The sequence below is a fragment of the Coturnix japonica genome, chromosome 1 (genome assembly GCF_001577835.2).
Source record: "Coturnix japonica isolate 7356 chromosome 1, Coturnix japonica 2.1, whole genome shotgun sequence".
Classification (NCBI taxonomy): domain Eukaryota; kingdom Metazoa; phylum Chordata; class Aves; order Galliformes; family Phasianidae; genus Coturnix; species Coturnix japonica.
In genome coordinates this window covers 140,057,347-140,082,068 of record NC_029516.1, presented here as the reverse complement: position 1 = coordinate 140,082,068, position 24,722 = coordinate 140,057,347, and the positions used below count along the sequence as shown (strand labels likewise).

The 24,722-nt window shown below is 37.3% G+C and overlaps 1 protein-coding gene across 2 annotated transcripts in view; it reads left to right on the top strand.

The window, feature by feature from the left end:
* Nucleotides 1-24,722, top strand: part of PIBF1 (progesterone immunomodulatory binding factor 1) — a 127,680-nt gene that overhangs the window by 87,765 nt on the left and 15,193 nt on the right. For both annotated transcript variants that reach the window (XM_015851649.2, XM_032442063.1), the window contains exons 13-15: nucleotides 1,553-1,655; nucleotides 9,993-10,123; nucleotides 18,160-18,244. In XM_015851649.2, the coding sequence (XP_015707135.1) occupies nucleotides 1,553-1,655; nucleotides 9,993-10,123; nucleotides 18,160-18,244 (319 nt within the window). The remainder of the gene's footprint in view (nucleotides 1-1,552; nucleotides 1,656-9,992; nucleotides 10,124-18,159; nucleotides 18,245-24,722) is intronic.

Here is a 24,722-nt window from a genome sequence, read left to right as displayed (position 1 = left end):
ATTCAGATCAAGTTCACTGAACAGTTGTAACTGGAATAATTATGATGGGCTGCATATCTATCGATGTGACACTTAGGGACATGGTTTAGTGGGTGTGGTGATGATAGGTTGACAGTTGCACTTGATTATCTTAGAGGTCTTTTGCAACTTTAGTGATTCTATGACTCTACATTCCCCAAGTTGCAATGGAAAGGTATCACTGTTTCCCCTTGCACTTCAAACATTAATGTGTAAGACCCCTGACTAGAAATATTAGAGAAGAAGTTGATTTCTGTTTTGTACTAAATGAGATCAAGATCCTAATGCACATCTCATAACTCTTATGCTAAAATCAGGAAAACTAGCATGAGGTAGTCTGTTTTTCTCAGTTAATGTTTATACAGTCTGATACTCTTCCTGGAGGAACTGAGAGAGAACCAACCTTTTAGTGAGTGCTATTGCCAATTTTAGGTCATTCTTCTCATAAAAGGTGAATGAGTATCTGTGTGAGGGTAGGATTGTACCACAGAATATGAAGAAATTAAAATCAGGAGTTCTACAAAATCTACAAGTATGATCATTTTTACTGAGGGGGAGGTGGTGGATATGACTGGTCAAATTTTCTGAGAAAGTATACATACTCATCTAGCTTTACATCAAATACTTCAGTCCTCGAGAACAAACAGAATCTCCCAGTTGGTCAGCTGTAAACCACTTACACTCAGGTTTAGCGTTTTAATCAATTTAATTCTGATTAATACAGTCAGTGAAGTTTTGAGTACATTTGATTACATTTCAGCGCATCCAAGAGTTTGTTTTAATGGAATATGTTCAGGCTCTCCTGTCTATCGAATAGGATTAAGTGACTGTAATAACAAACTGAAAGACTGGCTTAGATACCTGGAAGGAGGCTTTGCAATTGTATGCTAAATCTTTCCATTGCTGCCTATGGAACTATGTTATTGAATTGATAATGTTCTCTTTCTAATATTGGACAAGAAATATGGAGTGCTTGCACAGCTGAATAATTCTTTTGTGAATATGTGTGAGACTTTATTTAAAAAATAAAAATAATAAATTGGTCACGATATTTAAGTAGCGTAGTAAATGTCAGACAAAATGATTCCGCCTTTGTTTAGAAAATAAATATTACAATTTTGCTGCTTTTCTACAAGATATATGTTGGTATGTATTTTTAAAATTGACTTGAGCAGAAGCCACTTAAGTGATTCCTTAAAGTAGCTAAAAAAAGTAAATATTCATGATTAGTTGAAACGTCCTGGCATGACTATTGCAATTACATAGTATTTTACAAATGATATAAATAATCACTTTTTAAGAAATATTACCATGACATAACTATGGGAATGCTGTTTCGGTGCTGTTAAAGTCTGCAATGTTTTCATTGTTCTTTTAGCTTCAACAGTTCTGCATGGTTTCACTGTATAGTTTTATATTAGTATTTAATCACTGATGAAAAATTAAGGCAATCATGTTTTGAAGTATAATTGTGAGAATTTATTTTGCATAGTTTGGAAAAAAATCAACTTGAGCTTTGTTTTTCTTGGCACAGTGTTCACTTGGCAAGGAGGTTACTGCAGCTAGAAAAGCAAAACTCGTTGCTTGTAAAAGATCTGGAACATCAGAAGGAACAAGTAACGCAGATTTCACAAGAGGTAAATTATTGCTCAAAAAAAAAAATCAAATGTGTAGAAACTATAAACATGGCAGAACAGCTGTTCATAAAATTGAATATTTTCTAAACACTGTTTAATATCTATTTGATGTAAAAAAAAAGGCCTCATAATAAATCAAAACTCTATGTTAAATGTTCTCAAAGAAGTTTATATTGTATTTTGAAATGAAGATCAAAAGAGGGATTACTTTATAGGCTAAACAAGAATGTAGACGAGACAGACAACGTTCTGATTTCTGAACAGAAAAACAGCTAGCCAAACTAGTTTGTTCTGTTTGATAGCTAATTGTTCAATGAATACCTCATTGCATTTTACAAAGCTGTGCCCTTAAATCACTTTTGAAGATATTTCTGTGAATCAGTTTCTACTTTGCTGAGTATATAAAAATCTAAGTTCAATATACAAATCTAAGGAATGTTTGATTTAAGCTGTTTAAATATATACATATATGTAATAATTTTTGAAAGTGTTTCTATGTGTTAAATTTCATGATAAGTCTGTATATGATAACATATATTATTAGCATAAATTGCATATTACACTGACTTGGCAAATAAACGTTTTAAGAGGAGGCTCGAATGCTGGGGGTTGGACTTGATGATCTCTAAGGTCCCTTCCAACCTGCACGAGACTGTGATACTGTGTGATGATCATTTTGCCATCTTCTAGAATTAATCTGAACTAATTTTTTGAAATATTTTTAAGACTGTCTTACCAGACTCAGTTAGCAGCCAAGGAACTCTGTCTTGATTTGCTGTTAGGTAATGCAACCATATGAAATTTCTAGGCTACCTGCTTTGGAAAGTCTTTTGTTTGTTTGTTTGTTTGTTTGTTTGTTTTAATTTTAACAGTAATTATGAATTAGCATAACTATCCTGGCCTGCATTAGAAATAGCATGGCCAGCAGGTGCAGAGAGGTAATCATCCCCCTGTACTGGTGAGGCCACACCTTGAGTACTGTGTTCAGTTTTGGGTCCCTCACTACAAGAAGGACATTGAGGCACTGGAACGTGTCCAGAAAAGAGCAACAAAACTGGTGAGGGGTCTGGAGCACAAGTCTTATGAGGAGCAGCTCAGGGAGCTGGGATTTTTTAGTCTGGAGAACAGGAGGCTTGGGAGAGACCTTATTGCACTCTGAAAGGAGGTTGTGATGAGGAAGGGTTTGGCCTCTTCTCCCAAGCAACAAACAGGACCCAAAGAAATGGCCACATGTTGTAACTGAAGAGGTTTAGACTAGACATAAGAAGGAACTTTTTCTCTCAGAGAGTGTGCAGGCACTGGAATGGCTGCCCAGGGTGGTGGTGGAGTCGCCATCACTGGCAGTGTTCAAGAGGTGTCTGGATGAGAAGCTTCGAGATATGGTTTAGTGTTTTGTTGTAGCTACGGTAATGGGAGGATAGTTGGATGAGATGATCTTGTAGGCCTTTTCCAACCTTGTGATTCTATGATTCTATGATTCTGTGTAAGTACTTTACAGTGCAAATATTTGAATGTTCTGCATATTTAAAAATATGTGTACTTAGATTTATTTTTATTTTCTATATTTTTATAGATGTATTTGTTTTTATACATCGTCACATATATGTCAACAGTGAATATATATTATATATATTTATTTATATATAATACTAGATTTATTATAAATTCTCCCAGATACATGTTAGTGATTTGTATTTGATTAAAACATATCTATCATATATTCTTGAGTTGAAGATTCCAGGGCACTGGTGAATGCAATGATATATTCAGTGATATCCTTGATAGTTTTCTTAATAATTAATAAAATCTGTGCTTTATTCTCCATTTAAATGTCTAGCTTCCACTTTCACAGACTTTGTTCTTACACTCTGTGGTTTTGTATTTCTTTCTAGATCAGTAATGAAAGATCTAGAATTACAGACTTTAATTCATATTCTTGCAGAATTCCACTGGAACAACTTCCCCTTATTTTTTTGGAAGAATGGATGGGATGTTGTCTTGCCTTTTCTTGATCTTTTGTCATATAATTGTGTATTTTAAATCAGGATGTGACTCAGTAGTAAGTTAAATAAATGTCTTAGACTGTTAGCTAATGCACAGCAGCTACTAAGCCTGTTAAGCTCTTATAAGGCTAAATAATAAATCTTTTAAAACTTGCTTTCTGTTTAATTCATGTTTGGCATTCATGTCTAAATGCTTCATTGGACTGCTTTTTTTTTAATGTGATTATTGGATTTTTAGTTTCGTATCACTTATTTCAACCATTCTGTGTGCCCCGGTGGCGCAGTGGTTAAGGACACCGCCTTGCAACACTGGGGCCCGGAGTTCGAATCCCCCTGTGGCGCAAGTGGTAGAAGTGCCGCTCTGCTACACAGAGGCTCAAATCCCGGGGGCTGGACTCGATGATCTCTAAGGTCCCTTCCAACCCGCACGAAACTATGAAACTATGAAACCATTCTGGTTGCCATTCAGTAAGAGCACAGACTTTTTACACTTGTTATTTATGGGCTAGGAAGTAGATAGCTGTTCTTCTGTACAAACTAACATTCTGATTTCTTTTCAAGCAGAGGACAAAAAATGTTACTAAAAACTGTGTTTTCTTCAAAATTATATTCAATCTTATTCTACCTCTGCAATAGTGGGTAGTGTTGTTTCTAGGGTTTATTTGCACCTTATTAAGAGTTATTTGCCTACTATTATCAACTTTTCCCACGAAACTGAAACTTCTATTGTAACTTATCTGTATTTCATATCATATGCAGTTTTTTGTTATCTTTATGATTTTTATTTCTTAAAATTCAGTTTGTTATTTCTACTGTATCCCTTGAGCTAGGATGAGTTTTTACTCGATGGTAGCTGCTTTATTGATTGATTGATTGTTTGTTTCCAAGGAGAAAAGCAACCTGCATCAAGCTCAGATAGCCCATTATTATTCTTTTCACTGACAGTTAGTTTACACATCTAGGTGGAACACAGAACACGGATTGAATGTTGATGACAAAGTGATTGGACCAACTTTCATTTTGAACTCAGATAGTACTGGGATTGTCCTGTAGTATTTATGATACAACCTTTCTAAAACTGTATGAAAAGAGGGATTGTGATAACTAGAGAAAATGCTCTTCATAAGCTTCTTTTTATGGAGTATCCTCAAAGAAATGTTGCTAAGGCCTTATAGAAAGGGAGCTATATAGAAGAGGTTTTGTGTTGATCTCCTCAGAATGTTTAGTGTTACCAAGAAGAAAATACCCATTTCTCCATAGTTTCATTCACTTAATGAAACTGTGGTAGTGTGCTTGCTTGGAAGGTGGAACACAGTGTAAAAGTTCAGCTGCTAAAGAAAATTTGTCAGTCTTCACCTGGTCCCGTTATAGCTTTTCAGGCTTTATTTTACTGTATAGGGTCTTCTATTCTCAGATCTTAGAAGATTGAATATGTAAGAATATTGTACATTAAGGTAGAAATCAGAGTTGCTTACAAAAATATAATGCTTTTGCTCAAGGATAACGCTTAATTCATTTATATGTTTGTATAAGTAAAATTTATCCAATACATGCATTTGATGCTTAATGTATTCCAGTTTAATGATGGTCTCTTCTAAGTGTATAGAGTAAAAATAGACAGCAGAACACCATGATGGAAATGGATAGTCTTTTTTAGTAAGTGTGACACATACTAGCTAGCAAAATTAGCAAAAGAACAGATGAGTTTAGCAGCATCAAAACAAGCTTATAACACTTGTTCTTTCCCACCAAAGTACTTGAAGTCTTATCAATTAAAATAATGAGGAAATTCACACTAAGGTGACAGCAGCTTTTAAAGATTCTCAGTGTATCTGGAACTTGATTTTCTGAACAAGAAATGTTGTTTTTGTTTCTTCTTGAAAGGCAGCCTTAATGTCTTATACAGAAATTTTAGGCCAGCCTAGAGATTGATATTCCATGGCTTGAAACTATTTCCTTGTCATCTAAAGACTCCTTCTGTTGTCTTCCTGAAATAGATCTTTTTGATAGCTTCTGCTCTAAGAGAGCTAATAGCTTAATTTTTTGTTGTTGTTGATTATCAATTTATTTAAGGTAATTTTGTTCAAAAAGATGATTGCCTTTTATTTTATTTCTCTACAATGGAATTGGAAATTGCTGCAGAGATCAGCTTCAGGACAGGTAAGACTGCACTGGGTAAGGGACCTAAAGCAAAAAGGCTGACCAAAAAGCTCTTTTTAGGGCTTTTTTGAAGCCAGCAAAAGCACTGTGCTGGTGCAGGGGGCTGGCAGCTTGTGGGCAGGCTGCTGCGCGCGCGAGCATGTCTTACTATGTGTGCCCTCTGCAGACGCTCTGTTACCTCCTCCGCCTCTGTTCATGATCGCGCACTGGCTTGGCCTCAGGAGGGTGTAAGCTGACTCCTGCCCATATAACACGCCAGGTGAGAAAAGGTGAGAAAAGGGTGTTACTGTCCACTGATAACAGGGAGGAAAGTCTGAGTACAGCCCACACTGCCCATACATTACTGCAGCTGCAGGTGTGGGAGGTGGGTTTTGTGTCATTCTGTTGTCTTTGCTCACAAGACCAGCTCTACTGACAGACCCTGAGGCCACAGCTTCAAACATGGTCTCTACCAGATGGCGGGCTTGCCTCAAGAAGACTGTGGCGACCCAGACAGAGGGCCTGCCCATTCAGGTCTCCGGCTACAGGGAGTGCCAGAGGTGCTGGGGGAGGATGGGAAGGATGCCACCTGCGTGAGGTGTGAATAGGTGGATGAGCTGCTCAGTCTGGTGGTGGAGCTTAGGGAGGAGGCAGGAGGAGGTAGAGAGATTAAGAACCATCAGAGAGTGTGAGCAGGAGATTGACTGGTGGTGTAACTCTCTGTGAGAAAGACGCAGAGATTGCACTTCCCAGACTGTGGTGGACCCTCTCCCTTGCCATAGTCAAACAGAGAGAGCCAACTTGAGAGGAGAGGAGGAATGGCAGCAGGTCCCAGCTCGGCGATGCGGGCAACCCCCATCCCGACCTACCTTGGTTCCCCAGGTGCCTCTATGTAATAGGTTTGAAGCCCTGAAACTGGAGGGTGAGGTGGCTGAGGATGAGGTGGGAGGACTGCCTCCTCCAAGCTTTTCTAAGGAGAGGCGGTCAGCTCCATGCTTAAAGACTGCCTCCTCCAGTAAAGAAAGGAGGGTGATAGTCATAGGTGACTCCCTTCTGAGAGGAACTGAGGGCCCAATATGTCGGCCTGCCCCTACCTGTAGGGAGGTGTGCTGCCTCCCTGGGGCCCAGGTCAGGGATATTTCTAGAAAACTTCCTAGTCTGATTCGTCCCTCTGATTATTCTCCTTTATTGATAGTTCAGGCTGGCAGTGATGAGATTACTGACAGAAGCCTGAGGACTATAAAAATTATTTTAGGGGACTTGGAAGGTTAGTTGATAGAGCACGCACACAAGTAGTAATTGCCTGTATTCCTACAGTGTCAGGGAAGGACACTGAGACAACCAGGAAAACCCACTTTTTTAGCAAATGTCTGAAAGGTTGGTGCAAACACAGTAATTTGGGGTTCTTTGATCATGGGGCGATCTACCCAGCACCTGGCCTGATGTCTCCTGATGGATATCACCTATCTCAAAGGGGCAAACGGATCCTAGCCCAGGAGCTTGCAGGACTTGTAGAGAGGGCTTTAAACTAGATATGAAGGGGGAAGGAGATAAAACCAGGCCTGCTAGAGATGAGCCTGGGGGAGCGGTAATGGGATTAGGGGTGAGGCAAGGGGCTCAGCTGAAGTGCATCTACACCAATGCATGCAGCATGAGCAACAAACAAGAAGAGTTGGAAGCCATTGTGCGGCACACTATGACCTAGTTGCCATTACAGAAACATGGTGGGACCACTCCCATGACTGGAGTGCTGCAATAGATGGCTACAAACCCTTCAAGGATAGGCAAGAAAAGAGAGGTGTTGGTGTGGCTCTCTATGTTAGAGAATGCTTTGATGTTACTGAGCTTGTGGCTGGGGATGATAAGGTTGAATCCCTATGGGTAAAGATCAGGGGAAGGGCTGACAAGGCAGACATCTTGGTGGGCATTTGCTATAGACAGCTGGACTAGGATGAAGCGACAGATAAGGTGTTCTACAAGCAGCTGGCAGAAGCTACATGATCACCAACCCTTGCCCTTGTGGGGGATTTCAGCTTCCCCAACATATGCTGGGAATACAACACAGTGCATAAGAAGAAGTCTAGAAGGTTTCTGTAGTGTATGGAAGTTAATTTTCTCGTGCATCTGGTGAGAGTGCCTACAAGAGGAGCTGCCCAGCTAGACCTGCTGTTCACAAACAGAGAAGGTCTGGTGGGAGATGTGGAGGTCAGGGGCTGTCTTGAACAGAATGACCATGAAATGGTAGAGTTCTCAATTATTCAGGGAGCAGCAAAGCTGCTAACTTGGACTTCCAGAGGGCAGACATTGAATTGTTCGGAAGACTAGTAGGGGGAGTCCCCCTCTTAGAGAGTAAAAAGGTCCAAGACAGCTGGTTGCTCTTCAAGAAGTAAGTCTTCAAGGCACAGGAGCAGGCTGTCCCCGTGAGCCGCAAAATGAGCCAGTGGGGAAGAAGACCGGCATGGATGAATAGGGAGCTATTCTTGAGGCTCCAAGAGAAAAAGAGAATCTACCTCCTGTGGAAGAAGAGATAGGTGACTCAGAAAGAGTACAGAAAAGTTGTTAAGATGTGTAGAAAGCAAATCAGAAAGGCAAAAGCCAAGCCTGAAGTCAACCTGGCTGCTGGGGTAAAAAGGAAAAAGAAACTGGATGAGGCTGGGAATGTGTCCACTGAGGATAAGGAAAAGGCAGAGGTTCTGAATGCCTTCTTTACATCTGTCTTTAAGGATCAGACCAGTTATCTTCAGGGTACTCCATTCTCTGACCTGGTAGTCTCAGCTGGGGAGCAGAGAAAACGCCTGATGATTCAGGAAGAAACAGTCAGAGACCTACTGCTCCAACTGGACTGCCACAAGTCCATGTGGCCTGATGAGATTCATATAGGATTGGGGCTGAGTGGCTGGATGACTGTGAAGAGAAAAGGGACCTGGGGGTGTTGGTTGATGCTTGGCTGAACATGAGCCAACAGTGTGCCCAGGTGGCCAAAAAGGCCAACAGCATCCTGACCTGTATTAGAAATAATGTGGCCAGAAGGAGCAGGGAAGTGATCATCCGCCCGTACTCAGCCCTGGTGAGGCTGCATCTCGAGTACTGTGTTCAGTTTTGGGCTTCTCCCTACAAGAAAGACATTGAGGCCCTGGAATGTGTCCAGAGAAGGGCAACAAAACTGGTGAGAGGTCTGGAGCACAAGTCTTGTGAGGAGCAGCTGAGGGAGCTGGGATTATTCAGTCTGGAGAAGAGGAGGCTCAGGGGAGACCTCATCGCACTCTACAACTTCCTTAAGTATTTGGCCTCTTACCTCAGTCAACAAACAGGACCCAAGAAAATGGCCACAAGTTGTACCAGAAGAGGTTTAGATCAGACATAAGAAAAATCTTTGACATAAGAAGGAACTTCTCTCAGAAAGTGGTCAGACACTGGAATGGCTGCCCAGGGAGGTGGTGGAGTCACTGTCTCTGGCAGTATTCAAGAGGCATCTGGATGAGGAGCTATGAGATATGGTTTAGTGGCCTGTGGTAGCAGTGGTAATGGGAGGGTGGTTGGACTAGATGATCTTGTAGGTCCTTTCCAACCTTATGATTCTATGATTCTATGACATGCTATATTACTAAATACCGTTCAAGATACAAATAGTATTGGCTAATATTTGGCCTTGGTTTTTATTCCTAGTAATCTTAATTTGTGTAGGATATAAGACTAGGAAGGTTTTGTTTCCTACGTAGAGGTATGAGAAATCTTTTAAACTACTCTGTTAAACATACTGTTGGATGTTTCTGTACAGTTACTGATAAAAGAAAACGGGGCTTTTCTTCCATCATTGCTGTTTGGTATTTTGCTTTTTTTTTTAGATTCAATTTCATTCCAAAAGTCACTTGTGGTCAGCAAGGTGAACAAATAGAGGCTTTGTTTATTCTCTCTTTTTTTTTTTTATTCCTCTATCAGTGAAAGCTGTAAAATTAAAACTCTTGGAAATGCATATTTAGGGAATACAGATAGTGGTTGTAGTGAAAACATAGAAAATTTAGAACACAAATAAGAAGATAATTTACTATATATTAATTTGGAGATAGACTGTGGTATTTTTTATGAGACAGCAGATTTGCTTTTTATATTACTGTGTAGTTGGTAATAACTGTGATTCAATAATAAGTTTCTGTCTTTTACAAAATTAGTGATACTAATTTTTTTTCTTTGTCAGCTTGACAGAGCAAATTCTTTGTTGAGTCAAGTACAACAGCCCTACAAGTACCTCATTGGTACTGTGCAACAGAGAGATTCTCAAATAAGTGTACAGAAGGAGCATATTGCAGAACTTGAAAAAGATGTCAGGTAATTAAATTTTCTGTTAATTTATTTTAAACTGAAAGTAAAACCATTTCTGTATTTAATTATTAAATTAATCTTTAAATAAATGTATTTAATGATAATTAGAAAACTCTGTGTTATTGTCCATAAAATAGCAAATACAGACATTCAGTCCTTGATCAGTCCAGTCATTGAGATGGTGAAGACCTTTAAGACCGTCAACCTAATGCTACCAAGTCCGCTGCTAAACCATGCCCTTAAGCACCATGTCCATAACTTTCTTAAATATATCTGGAGATGTCAACTCCAGCCTGCTCCTATGTCAAACCTCCCGTGAAGAAATTCTTCCTAATATCCAATCTGAACTTCACATAGTGCAGCCTGAGGCTTTTTCATAGCACATCCATTCAAAGTATTAGGATGGTTTGAAACAGTGTTTTTTAAGCCTTGAGGAAGAATACCTAAAAGTTCTCTTACTCAAATAAGTCTATACACAAATGCATTTATAAATAAAGTGAAATCTTCACTCATAGTCTCAAGATATTTTTACTCAAGATATAAAATAAAAAAATAAAAAAATATCTCAAGATATTTTATGTCAAGATATTTTTACTGGGTTTATTATTAGTAAATCATTTCTTTTCATTCCAGAAAACAAACATTTTTATTACTTCCCTGAACTTGATATATTACAATATATAATATGTAAATTGTACCTTTCCAGAAGATGAAAAATCACAATAATAACTACATATGTAACATCTTACCTTCCAATTATGAACAAAATAAATAATTAGTCAATAATAAATAAAATTTTCAGATAGAGGTGACATGAAAACTTTTTTTAACTATTCATGTAGTCATCCAAAAGTCAATAGCGGGGGAAAAAAATGGATATTTGCGTATTTTTCAGTTTTACATTTCTTTAAATGAAGTCTTCATATTTGCTTAATAGTAGATTGATCAGTTTTCTCAATGTGTGTGTTTTATGCCATTAAAACATATAAGAACTCACATGTATTATTAGCACTGACTCTCTTTAAGTTTTTACAGTTTATCACAAACACTCCGTATGCCCAGGTATTATTCCTAAATTGAGCCTTCAAATTTAGGCATTTAAATTAGGAACTTGGCCAAGTCAGATTTTCTTTAGTAGCTCATTGAGGAAATAATTCAGATTTTTGATGGAGTGAGCCTCATGTGAGAGATGCATTATTAATCTTCATTGGCTATGGGGGGAATTTTTGGCCTCTTAAAATTTATCTGCACCACATAGCGAGTAAATAGAGGAGCAGTACTGTACTGTGGCAAGCCAAGGTGTGCTCACCACAATTCAGTCTTTCTTTATATGAAATTATAGCCTGACAAGAAACTATTTGCATCCTGAATGGTTTTGTAGCAGAAAGGTAACACTTCACACGTTGGATGTTTTGGTTAGATGTTTTTTTTGTTGTTTTTTTTTTTTCCCCACAGCTTCCCTTTTTTTTTTTTTCTTTTTTGAAACAGTAATATCTAATATTCCATTGGCACATTTTTATCTTTGCCATAATTTCATTGTCCAGTGAAATTATTGGAAATATCTCAGTGGTTTTTTGTTTGTTTCAGTAGTCTCTAGTTCCACTGTTCATACTTACACATTTAAACAAAATATCCTAAATTGTTAGCTGAGAGTCCCTTGAGCGCTGGAGAAATCATAATCTAGTATAAAATTGATAATGCTGATCACAGGCTTTCCCGTATCTGTAACTGGCATCAGAGTTAGAGGAAGGCATTTCTAACTAGAGAACTATTACATTCCAGCAATCTTCTATTATGACAATAGCCTTTTGAAACTACTGATGACAGATTTAAATTAAAATATCACTTTGGTGACTTCAAATTATTTTGTGTAACACCATCTCTCAGCTGTCAAAGAACTTAATCTGAATATGGTTTAAGTAAATTAATTAAACATTATTTTATTGGTTTGTCTGTGGAATATTTTTGAGAGGGTGAGTTCAGGGAATTAATGCTGCTGAGGGAAAGGCCTAAATTCTACAGATAATGTTGGTGCTATTAGAAAAGCAAGTAGTGCAAAAACTTAATTATGAAACTGCAAGGTCCACTTTAACTACAGTACCTTATGTGCCCATATCCATAAGTCAAATTCTAGAGCCAAGGCTGTCTTTCACAACCCCTATATGTAAATTTCTTCCTTACATGGGGAATATTGTGTAATTATTCAAATAGTATTCAAGGTTGTTTGTGTCAGTAGTTGACAAGTTGAAAAGAGAGACATGCTCAAAATACCAAACAGAATGAAAACCTGAAAGTAGTCAGTAGTTGTGTGCTTAACTGCTTAAGCATTGTTTAATTTTATGTGTGAGTTGGTTAACACTCATAGATGAGAGGTCAACTGAGGGACAATCAAAGCCCTATAAAATGTTGCCCTTGTGTATCTTCATTACCACTCTCCTCCCTGTCCACCTCTGAATTCTCCTGGGCAGGATACTGACTGTATGCTGACATTCTGCAGTGGAGCTAAGTGTGACTGGGAGGAAGCCACCTTGTATACTTGCGAACTTGTGTACCTGCAGATATTCTCAGGTCTTGAATGACAAGGCATGTACAGGATGAATTTATAGGTCTACATATTTCAAAATACTCTATAAAGTAACCTCTCATTTATGTTAACTCAAATAGCACTTATTAATAAAAGTAAATAGTGATGGTGGTGCAGCAGTTGTATGTGCATGACTCCTTCATATTATAAAGAAAGCTCTCTAGCATGCAGTTCTTTAACCAGAAATGAAAACACTACATTTAGCTCTCCTTTTGAAAAGAAATGCCTTGTAACTATGTCATGCTGTGGGCAAACAAGACTGTGAATTTCATTCTTGTGTGTGTAGTGAAGTAATTGTAGTTTTGGTACATAGTTTTGTGCTGAAACAGCTAGGTATATAAATAACTGGAGACATTACACAGGACTTCATTCATAAAGAGAGAGTATTTATTTTAAATGTACTCAAATTTCTCCATACCAGTGGCTGATTTTAAAAGTGGTTCGCTTATCCAAAAGCACTCCTCAAAAGCCTAACTGTGTGGCAAATCTAGAAGCAGAATAAGGATTTTGCTAAGAAGCTGTGTGCTGAAATGTTTCTTACACAAACATTTTTGGTTCCCTAATTGCCTTCCAAACATTATAGAACTCGGCATACAGTGTTAGTTGACTTTTTCCCATTATAGAATGAGCAATGAGCTTTTTGTGAGAATATTACCATTCTGTTAAATATGCATCATCTATCCAAACACTAATGTAAGCTGCTTGTGAAACAACAGTTGTGCAACTGTTTCATTTTTCTACAGATGTATGTTTACTGACCCATACTACAATTTATATAAGTACAGCTTAAAATATATATGTAGTTGGATTTTTTTTGCTGTTGCTTACTTACAATTTAAAAAAGAAATCCTTTTCCAATTTGGATGCTATACAGACTAGAGTTCTTAAGCCACCTAAAGGAATCCGGTTGAAACTGTCAAACAGCAGACTTCTAAATGTCTTCAAATATTTGATCTGTGGTTATTGTTCTATGGCTGTACAATGACAACTCAATTTTTTTTCATACATTATCTAAAGAACTTTTATTTGAAAACTTTTTATATCTTTCTAAATGCACAAATTAAAAAGAAAAATACTTAATGGTTCAAAACTATCTGGCTACTCTGTGTTCATCTTCATTTGCAGAGAAGGGGTATACTCACATTGTAGATTTAGTTTTATGTACAAAGCCATTTTATATACTATTTTGTTAATTTCATTTTTGTGTGTGTGTGTGATATTTGGATATGATAATAAGATGCAAAGAAATAATCCAAGATTGAACTTAAACTTTCATATTATTGTACTGTAGCTTGAAAGTAACAAACATAAGGGTACAGTCCTTATTTCATAAATATTTGGGATCATGGTTCTACAGAAAAGAAACCTACTTTTTGTCACAGAATCTCAGAATTATCAAGGTTGGAAAAGACCTAGAAGATCATCCAGTCCAAACCATTACGCAATACTTCCCCTGAGCTAAATCATTTCCTCAACACAACATCCAAACGTTTTCTTGAACACTCCCATGGTCTGTTGACTCCACCACTCCCTGGGCAGTGCATTCCAGTGGCTCACCACCCACATTTCCAAGAAGTAATATTTCCTAATGGTCCAGGCCTGAATCTCCTGGCAGCAGCTTGAAACCATTGCTCTGTTCTATCACTTGTCTACACAAGAAGAGGCCGACCCTAGCTCACTACAACCTCCTTCAGGAAGTATATAGAGCAATAAGACTTTCCCCTGAGCCTCCTCTTCTCCAGGCTGAACAATCCCAGCTTCCTCAGCTGCTCCTCAAACCGAATAGAAGCAATAATAAAAGCCAGTAATACCTAAAACTATGTTTACTTAGTGTGTCCAGCACAAATGTATTATCCAGAATATTTCATAATAGAAACTTCTGAATAGGCCAGCAGCTGGTATTCTTAGACCAGAGATTTAAAAGATGCCTTAATTGCCCAAATTTAATGCTCTGAGACTAGGAAATGTTAGTCTTTATTCTCCAGAAAAAACACATTACCTCAAAACTTCTTATGATGTCCAAGTCAGATGGCATGTAGATTCCAAGGAAAGCAAACCAAAATAAGGCAGTAGATATAGTGTGCCATGTGTATGTATAAGACAAGTGTATGCCATGTTCCTGGTCCCTGGATTCATACCTGGCTAGGTCTAGAAAGTGTCGTGGAATGCATGTGCATGTCTTTCTAGACATTCTGTTTTCTTCTTCAAGACTAAGCACACAGAAGAAGCATGAGCTTCCCTGCTGTAACCTTTAGTCCTGTCACTGTTGTAAGAGATGAGGCCAACACCCACCTCACAACAACTTCCTTTCAGAGTTACAGAGAGCAATAAGGTACGCTCCGAGACTCCTGCAGACTGAACAATCCCAGCTCCCTCAGCCACTCCCCATAAGGCCTGTGCTCCAGACCCCTCACAGCTTCATTGCCTTTCTCTGGACACGCTCCAGGGCCTCAGTGTCTTTCTTGTTGTGATGGGCCCAAAACTGCACACACTACTCAAGGTGCAGCCTCACCAGTGCTGTGTACAGAGGGACAATTACTTCCCTGCTCCTGCTGTCAGTGCTATTTCTTATGCAAGCCAAGATGCCATTGGCCTTCTTGGCCACCTAGGCACACTGCTGGCTCACATTTAGCCATGTGTTGACCAAAAATCCTAGGTCCATTTCTTCCACATCATCTTCCAACCACTCCACCCCAAGCCCGTAGCATTGCTTAGGGCCAAAGCTGTGGCCAAAGTGTAGGACCCAGCACTAGGTCTTATTGAACTTCATCCCGTTGACCTCAGCCCTGAGATCCAGCCTGTCCAGATCCCTCTGTAGGGCCTTCCTACCCACAGGCAGATTGACATTTCCTCCCAACTTGATGTCATCTGCAAATTTAGTGAGGGTGCACTCAATGCTCCCATCCAGGTCATGAATAAAGATACTGAAGAGGACAGGCCCCAGCATCAACCCTTGGGGAACGTCCCTTGTGACCAGTGGCCAGCTGAATTTAACTCCATTCACCGCCACTCTCTGGGCCCGGCCCTCCAGCCAGTTCTTTACTCAGCCAAGAGTAAGCTATGGGCTGCCTGCTTCTTCAGGTGTATACTGTGGGAGACAGTGTTAAAGGCCTTGTTGAAGTCTAAGTAGACTGCATTAATAGCCTTTCCATCTTCCACCAGGTAGGTCACCCGATTACAGAAAGGAATCTGATTGGTCAAGGATCTGCCTTTCATGAATCCAGAATAATCTTTTTGCGAGGTCGCAATTTTTCTACCAACATTAAGAGATGGTATTAGTATGTGGTTAGGGATAGAAAAAGCTGACCTTTGAACAGGAGGTTTCACTTAAGTCAGCTGAAATGAACTTTAAAGGAACTGCTGTCTGCTTAGTTACACCACAAATTAAAACTGGATTAGTTTAAACTGCTTGTTGATGGACACATGAGATGGCTTGAAGTTAGAACCTCATAGACCTCTTGTATCCAAGATACCTGTCAGGACACTTTCCTAACAGGGACAGAAATGGTCTTCTGAACTTTCAGAAAATTTTACTTGGTCATTATAGGTGTGAATTTATTAACAGTCTGATAACTCCACTTTTTCATCATGTTAAATGTATATATGCCTCTTTTGCAATATTGTTTCAGAAGTATATGAATTACTCCCTTCTGATATGAGAAAGCATAATTATTGCAGAACTAAATCTGAAGTCTGTGTGTGCTTTGGTAGTTCTGTGCTCATAGGATTTTTACATACAACAGAAAACAAAGTGTTACTGAATGACACAGCAGTCTAATTCCTGTATTTTATCAAAAACAAAGAAAATTAGAGTAATGCTGAGACTGCTCCACATGGGTTGGTTTTGTCATTGTTACAGAAGATATAACTGGTATAACGAGAATAGGTTTTACTCTGTGGATGAAATTAAACCCTGAACATGAATTTCTGGTTAGTCATGAACACTGATGTATGTGCTTATTCAGTACACTATTTAGGTGTACAGGAACTTTTTATTATTGCTTCTCTAATAAGTTTGTGAGTCACTGTCTAAAACCATTGGTTTCTGCTCTGAGGAAATCCAAGAAAAACTTTTGTATCAGTAAATTACAACAAATGAACCCAAGAAAAAATAGTACATTAATTTTATGATGATTAAAAACGTCACAGAAAAGAACACTCTTGAAAATAGTATGATAGCTTTGTAGTTCTTTTCATAAATGTTACTGCTGCCCTTTTAAGTAACTGAGCAAGGCAGGTAAGCAATTTGACAAGAGTAAGCAAAATTTCAGAGTATTAATGAATGCCAGAAGATATTGACAGCTAAAGTCTCCAATGCAGAGCAAGACACAAGCAGATGTTACACGTACAACTAAAGAAAATGTTGATTTATTTTGTTGATAATTTCTGGATCAAGTGTTGGGAATACTATATAGTTTGTGTTTGCAATATACATAATTGCTCCACTCAGTTTCTGATGCTTTAATACATTTCCTTTTGAACTCATGGTCTGATTTAGTACTGCATGTTTGTATTCCATATGCAGAGTTGAACTTTGTATAGTTGCTGATGTATATTACAGTTTATATTGCAGAACCTATTTTGTTAGGTCACAGCAATGGTACAACATTGTTCTACTTAGAAAAATTTTGTCTATTTTAAGAAAACAGATTATGTCCAGACATTATGTATGCATTAGTGTGAAGTTTATTATTGGAAACTGTTTTTTGAGATAAATATGAAAATGTATTTAGCTATATTAGATGAATCGCTACCTAAAATCAGAATGTGTGTTGAAAACAAAATGGTCATATTATAAAACTGTTTAAAAAAGGACAATTAAAGCTAATTATGCTAAAATAGTTTTCATGCTGTTTGTAAGAAAAACTTGATTATTTTGCGTCTTCTGTAATATAAATTTTTTTAAAAAAGCATTTGAAATTACTGCAGAAACTGCAGAGCTGAAAGCAGAAGCTGCATCTTGATATTTCTTGTATTTATTTTCAAAATTCTATATACGGTAGTATCAAAAGGGGATTTTGCACAGGGTGATTTCTGCTGTACTATTGATGCAAACAGAAAAAGGAATTTTGATATTGAAATCGCAAGTACAACAAATTTTGCATAGCTTTTGAAATCAACTCCTTCTGCTAAGAATAAACCATTAGATAATAATAGAAGGTTCTGATCAGTTTAAAATTACCCTTCAGGGAATTAAAAACAAAAACAAAACAAAACAAAACAAAAGAATATAATTACTTGACTAAATAAGATATTGTATACATCACTGCATTTAGGTCCATTTATAAAAATTCCAGCGCTTAAAGATAGAGCAGGATCATCTGATACAATTACTTGAGCAGATTTTCGTTGTTGCCAATATTTAGCTTTAGAAAATGCATGTTTCAACCAGAATACAAGATTAAAAGAGATTATCTGTTGCTATTACTGTATTTCCTATCCTCTTTTTTTTTGCCAGTCTTTTAAATAAAGAAAAGACAGCTTTGCTGCGTGTCAAGAATCAAATGGCAGCAGATTTGGAGAGACTTCTAAATCATCGTGAGGTAATCTTCTGTTTTAGCACTACTACCATAAAGTCAATTTTCTCTATCCTTAGCCTTAAACAATAGGGAAAAATGGTTACGTCTATTTTTTTAATACTTTTTTTTTTCTTTTGTCATTTTGAGAAACACAGGTGATGATATTTGTCAGGCACCATGGAGAACCTAAACATCGGTGTTTTGATGTACAACAGTTTGCTAAGCAGGCTGACCATGAGCCAGTAGTGTACCTTTGTGGGCAAGGAGGCCAGTGGTGTCTGGGGTATTCTGGTAGCCATTTTAAAAGTGTGGCCAGAAGGTGAAGGGAAGTGATCCTCCCCTCTGCTCTGCCCTGGTGAGGTCATATCTGAAGTACTTTCCAATTCTGAGCTCTCCAGACAGGGATCTATTGGAGAAAGTCAGGGTGAGGAAAGGAAACAAGATAGCAGTCACTTAGGTTTCATCCAGAATCATATTTCTGTATATACACACCTGAGTTTCATCCAAGCAAGAAGTCAAAGTGTTTCTGGAATACACTTTCCCATCTAAAAGTGCAAAAAGTTGCACTTTAGGCATAAATGCATTATATTGGGATTTCCAAAAGGCTTTTGTAAAGATTTTACCCTAAACAATATTGAGAGACGAATCTAATGTGGAATATGGGAGAAAATCCTTCTGCAATTAAATGTCTGTAAAAGAGGATAGAAATAAATGAAATTTACCTAGGGAATTCCTCAAACAAATCTGGAAAAGAGTGAATAGTAATGTGGAAGGTTTGCTGAAGTTACAGAATAGTGAAGATATAAAAACAAAAGCTGACAGTGAGGAGTGGTTAAGTGCTCTGCCAGACTTACTGAATGTCTTGGCAAAGATCTGCAAAGAAAATAAAACATCAATGAACCAAGAATTATGAATGTGAGAAAAAGCAAGACAAACTACATACACAAGGTAATGGGGCCTAAATAACCCGTTACTGGTTCAGAATGATTATCTTCAAGTCGTTATATCAACAGTTCTCTAAAAATGCCTTTTCATTTTTCTGATTGAGAAAAGAGATGACAAGATGGCTTTCAAGGAACTTGCAGTTCTCCTAAAGTATCCTTGTCACTCATTCTAATAGCATTCTTTCGACAGAAACCAGACTATTCACCTACCTCTTGAGGTCCTCTCACTACATCTCCAAAATTCTCCCCATCTTCTTTCATCGCTATTGCCCAAAACTCCCTTCTTAGATCAGTACACCAAAACTCATCTGGTGAACTGATCCAATAGTTTGTCTGTGCCAATGAGTTACAAAACCGTTTTTGTTAGAAAGAAACTGACAGCTGAGACTAAGTGAGCCTTGGCTTAAGCTAAAACTACTAAGTCCTTTTCCTCAGATCAGATCTCAGTTTCGAATCTCCTTAAATTAAAGTAAAAAGAACACGAGTTCTTAATGTGTTTACTTTCTATGCTGAATCACACTGGGTGGTCATCTGATGCAATATCCTCCTAGAGTAGTTTTTACATATAACTTTCAGAATTGATGTTGTGCTTGTGAAGTTCCGTGTGCAGTGATTAAAATAGTCCTGTAACAGAGGAGAGTAATTGAACATGCTTCCCCAGAGTAATTTTCAGGTGTCATTAACATAGTAGGATCATCAGTAGGTACGTCAGAAGTGATCATTTGATAGCTCTTATTTCTAATGTCTTTATCTACATCATATAATTAAATTTCAAATTCAAGATTGAGTCTTAACGCACGTATTTACCTTGGGTTTTATTTGGATATTCTTTTTTTGTGTATATGAATTCCAGTGCTATCTATTAATATAATAGAAAACATAATTTACAAACCTGCTAGTATGTTAATGATATGAAAAATACTTTGAAAAAATTAATGAATTAATTGTATAAATTGTAGTGAATTTATGAATTTCCAACATGATAGACTCTTGGCAGACTAATTTCAGATTTACTTCCATCAAAATGTCCTGTTCCTATTCCTACCACTTCTCTCCCAAGTAGTATTGCTCCTTACGTCATTTTGCTGCTCAGTATTTTCAGGCTGTGGCCATCGGTGTAAGCAAGGCTGAGTGAGACTTCTTCATGAATGTTCCTTGTACCCTAGGTGTTAAGAAATTGAGAAAGTATTTCCAGCATGATTACATTTCTGCCAGATTTCTTTTTATATCTGGTAAGACAACTGTATTAGTTGTATTATTTCAACCATCAGTGATAATATTTATTCAAGTCTCCTATGCAGAAAAGAATACTGAAAAAGAAACATTAGAAGTTACATATCTGGGAAAGAACACTATGAACTGTTAGTGCTATGCAAACAAACAAACAAAAAATTAAAGAAACATAAACATGAGCTAAAATTGTTTGAGGAAAAGGGGTGAACAAGCTGCTTTTTCGGGGGGCGGGGGGGGAGGAAAGTGGTTATATTTGCTTTTTCTTACTTCTGTTCATCCCAAATGCTGCCTGTAACTTCTGACTTTTAATGCTACTCTTCCACTAGCCTTACCATTTATTAATTTCTCTAAAAGGCATATCTGTATACATTGAAATCTTTTACAGAGTAGGGCTACTTAGTTTACAAAGAGTTAGACTTGAAGTAAATTTATTTGCCATCTTAATAAAGAAAAAACTACATGAAATATGTAGCAACATCATAATTTAATTATCCCATTTAGGCAGGCTATTTTTGAATATAAGTAATATGCAATCTTTAAATCCTTAATGTAGGTATTTTGAAAAAATATGAATTAAGGTGATAAGCGTTCGCTATATTCTGTTAGTTAATATGATCACTATCAGTCTTGTTTAATCATTGTGCATATTAAACTGTCATTTAATGTTAGGAATTACCCTTTTACCCTTGTTTTCAAGTAAGAACATTAGAATTCTTGAATAGATAAAACTAAGATATTTGCAGTTAATATAAACTGAAGTTTTAAGTACATTGAAAGTACAAGCGCAAGTGTCAGTGCTGTCTTTCTGTGTTTCAATAAGTATACACTTTTGATATCAGGTATTCCAGCCTGTGTGGTCTCAGGGTGCGTTAACTCATTTTTTGATGAAATGTTAAGAGTTTGAGGGTGGGTGGATTTTTTGTTTTTTGTTGCTGTCATTTTTTCATTTTTATCTCCTTGTGATATCAGCTGGATTCATACCCTCTGAATTTGAAGTAACTGTAGTGTTTTGCATACTTTTTACATAAAGGTTTTATATTTATGGTTAATCTTGCTTCCTTTATCATTATTTTTATCTTGGAAGAAGAAAGTTTAATACTGAACTCTGAAATTAAAGTGAAGAGTTGTCATTTGACTAGGTGCTTTCTTAAAATGTTTGGCCACCCATTCAGGAGAAAAATAGAAGGTGCTCTTTTTGCTTGCTTTTTTCAATTATTTCTTGGCCTTCTATTTCCTTTCTTTCATTAATTAATTAGTAAATGAATTAGGAAAACCTTTTAATCTGGCTTCTCATGTAAATGGTTGAGAATCTGTTGGTACACTCACAATTTCTGTGGATTTCTTCCTCATATGGATATGCAAACTATTACTTGAGAGCAGGTTTGATATCTGGAATCATGCTGCGATTATGTTCTTAGAGGTTCATTATATGGCCTTCACAGTGCTGCTGTCCTCTTTGAGCTCTCAGAAGAAACTGTGATGCCATTCATAAGCCCCTCAATGCATTTAGGAAGTACAGTTAGTACAGCCAAGATTTTCACATGATTTCACACTAAGAAATTTTACATTTTATCATGGTAACCAGTAAGGTTTGTAATTGTTTTTCCAGATCCAACAGAAGAGCTTAAAACGCTGTTCAGAGATACAGTGGAGTTTCCCATTAATAACCTGTACTAAAATGTATTCTTTTTTTTAGAAGAATATATCAAATCCAAACTTTTTTGCATTATTATCTGTGCTTAGCGTTATCTTTTCAATCAGAAAAACCCTTTTATATTTCACCATGGGTAACCAAACCACACACAAAAAACTTGAACCTTGATTCATCCAACTCAGCCTATAGCCTTATACCTTCAGAGGTGGACCTTTCTTGACCTAATGTCTTTGTGCAAAAAGGAAGGATTTTTCTTCAGAAATAATCAGGATGAAATTACACATTAGGATTGATTTGACCTGATAGTTATAACACTGCCTTTCTGCTTTGCTTCTGCCTTCTCCTTCTCTGTCCTTATCTTGCACCAGCTCTGGCACTTCTGTAATAGTGCACTGGAACCTTGGAACCTTTGAAAAAGGCCCACCAAGATGAAGAGCGAGGAAAAATACATATACGTTAGTATTTTGTGCCTGGGGGAGAGTGTGACAGGCATTTGTGTCTAGAACTGCAGAGCAAAGCACACAAAGCTTCTGTGCTTTTCTTTGTCTGTATCCAAACCTTATCCTTTTCTTCAGGTAGCACTGATCTGTAATAGGTAATAGGTAATAGTCTTGTGCAGGTTGGAAGAGACCTTAGAGATCATCGAGTCCAGCCCCCGGGATTCGAGCCTTTGTGCTGCAGAGCGGCACTTCTACCACTTGCGCCACAGGGGGATTCAAACACCTGGACCCCAGTGTTGCAACGCGGCACTTCTACCACTGTGCCACTGGGGCAACTTACGGGCATTAAAGGTGCAGTTCTCTGTGAAGTGCTAAAGTTAAATGGGATGGATCCACTAAATCTTTCCAGCTGACGCTCTTGATCTGTGGATTTTTGTATGTATTTTCCTTCTAGTAATCAAACTTTGACTAAAAGAGATATTAACCATTAGCTCTGTGATCTTGGCACTTCCATTGTCTTTCATGGGCAATGCAGTTGTTGCTGTTGGTATTCTGGAACATCAGAAGTGTAATTTTAGACTTTATTCATTGGCTTACAAACCTCAGATAAAAACTTGGAAGGACAGTCTGTCAGCACTAAGATTTTTGGCAAAAACCTTTAGCAGTCATTTTCTGACTTACATTTAAGAGGCTGTAAATTTGCTATGCTTTGATGTATGGCATTGTACTATTTCTTCAGCTATTTAAGACGCAAACATATTGTAAAGGAATGCTAGAATGTGCAGAATTAAAGCTGTTTACTTTAAGCTTATCCAGTTTAAAGTGCAGAGTGTAGAAACTTAATTTCTGAAGTCTTGAAAATAAACAAACTATATATTTTATACGTGTACATAATCCACTGTATTAAAACAACAACAACAACAAAAACATTCTAATGAATGGGGAGGTTATTTTATTTTTCTAACAGGAAACATGAAAAGAAAAATAAAGTGAGATAGTGGTGTAAGAAACAGCTATAGAAAGCCATTAAATAGACATTCCTCTAGTGTGAAGAACAGTTTTAGTTCATATGAATATAGGGGAGTTAAGTTGCACTACTTTTTAGTTAGTTAGTTAGTTATTTTGCTTGAAACCACCTCTGGCAAAAGAGTAATTTTTAATATATAAAACTAATATTGTAAGGATATTGTAGTAAGAAAGAAAAGGGTGAACCATGAATAGTGCAAAGAAAGGTTGTCTGTAATATCCATTAATTTCTTAGAACACAATTGTGCAGACATTAATAGTTATCAGCACATTAATATCATATACTGGTTAAAATGACTTGAAAATCTGCTGAGATTTTATTTCCTTTACACATCTGTGCACTTTTACTATATTAGCAGCTGTACATACAAGTGATAGAATGTATACTTGCTGAACTAGTCACCTGCCTTGGTGACACATACATGTGTTACTGTGCCAAAGCTCTTCAAGTTCAGTTAGCAACCACAAACCAAGCACTGGCTGTCTGCTTTGGACGTAGCAGTAAAAGTCTAATAGTAGTTTAAATACATCTATTTGATATGTCAGTTAAATGGATATAAACACATGGGGCTTGATTGCTGTTTGTTTACTTAAATCAGTTTAGCTTATGTCAGTAAATTACTGTATCACTCTAATTGAATTGATTGCTACATCTGCCTAAATATGTGTGCCTGAGTTAGTAAAAAATTCCTATTGAGCTGTTCATGCAGAAATAGTCTACCTAGGTTAATGTTAAAATGCTCATTGTCTGAGTGGCTGTTATGTTGAATTTATATAACTGTTAGATGATTAAAAGCTTTCCAAATCAGATTCAGGACTCGCCATTTTATGAATAAGCGTAATGCTTTCCTCTACCATGTAACACTTCCCCTTTTCAACGTTTTCCCTATCTTTTAGCAATGTGTAAAAACAGTCCTGTGTTATAACTGAATATTTCTCTGGCCTTCATCACAATTACTGATGACCTCACAAATACTGTCCTCACAACAATGAAGCAAAAAAGTGTTATCTCTCTTTGGTAGAAGCAGCAAGCACAATAAAAAAAAAGATAAAAAATGGTGATTTGCCCAAAACTTCACAGAGTTTGAGGCAGAGGTTAAGCCACGAATCCATGTGTGCTAATGCAGTATCTTAATCACAGTCATTTTTTTTCCTTACATTTTTCAGATTAAAGGCCTGAAAAGAAAATCTCCTCAGTGTTTATT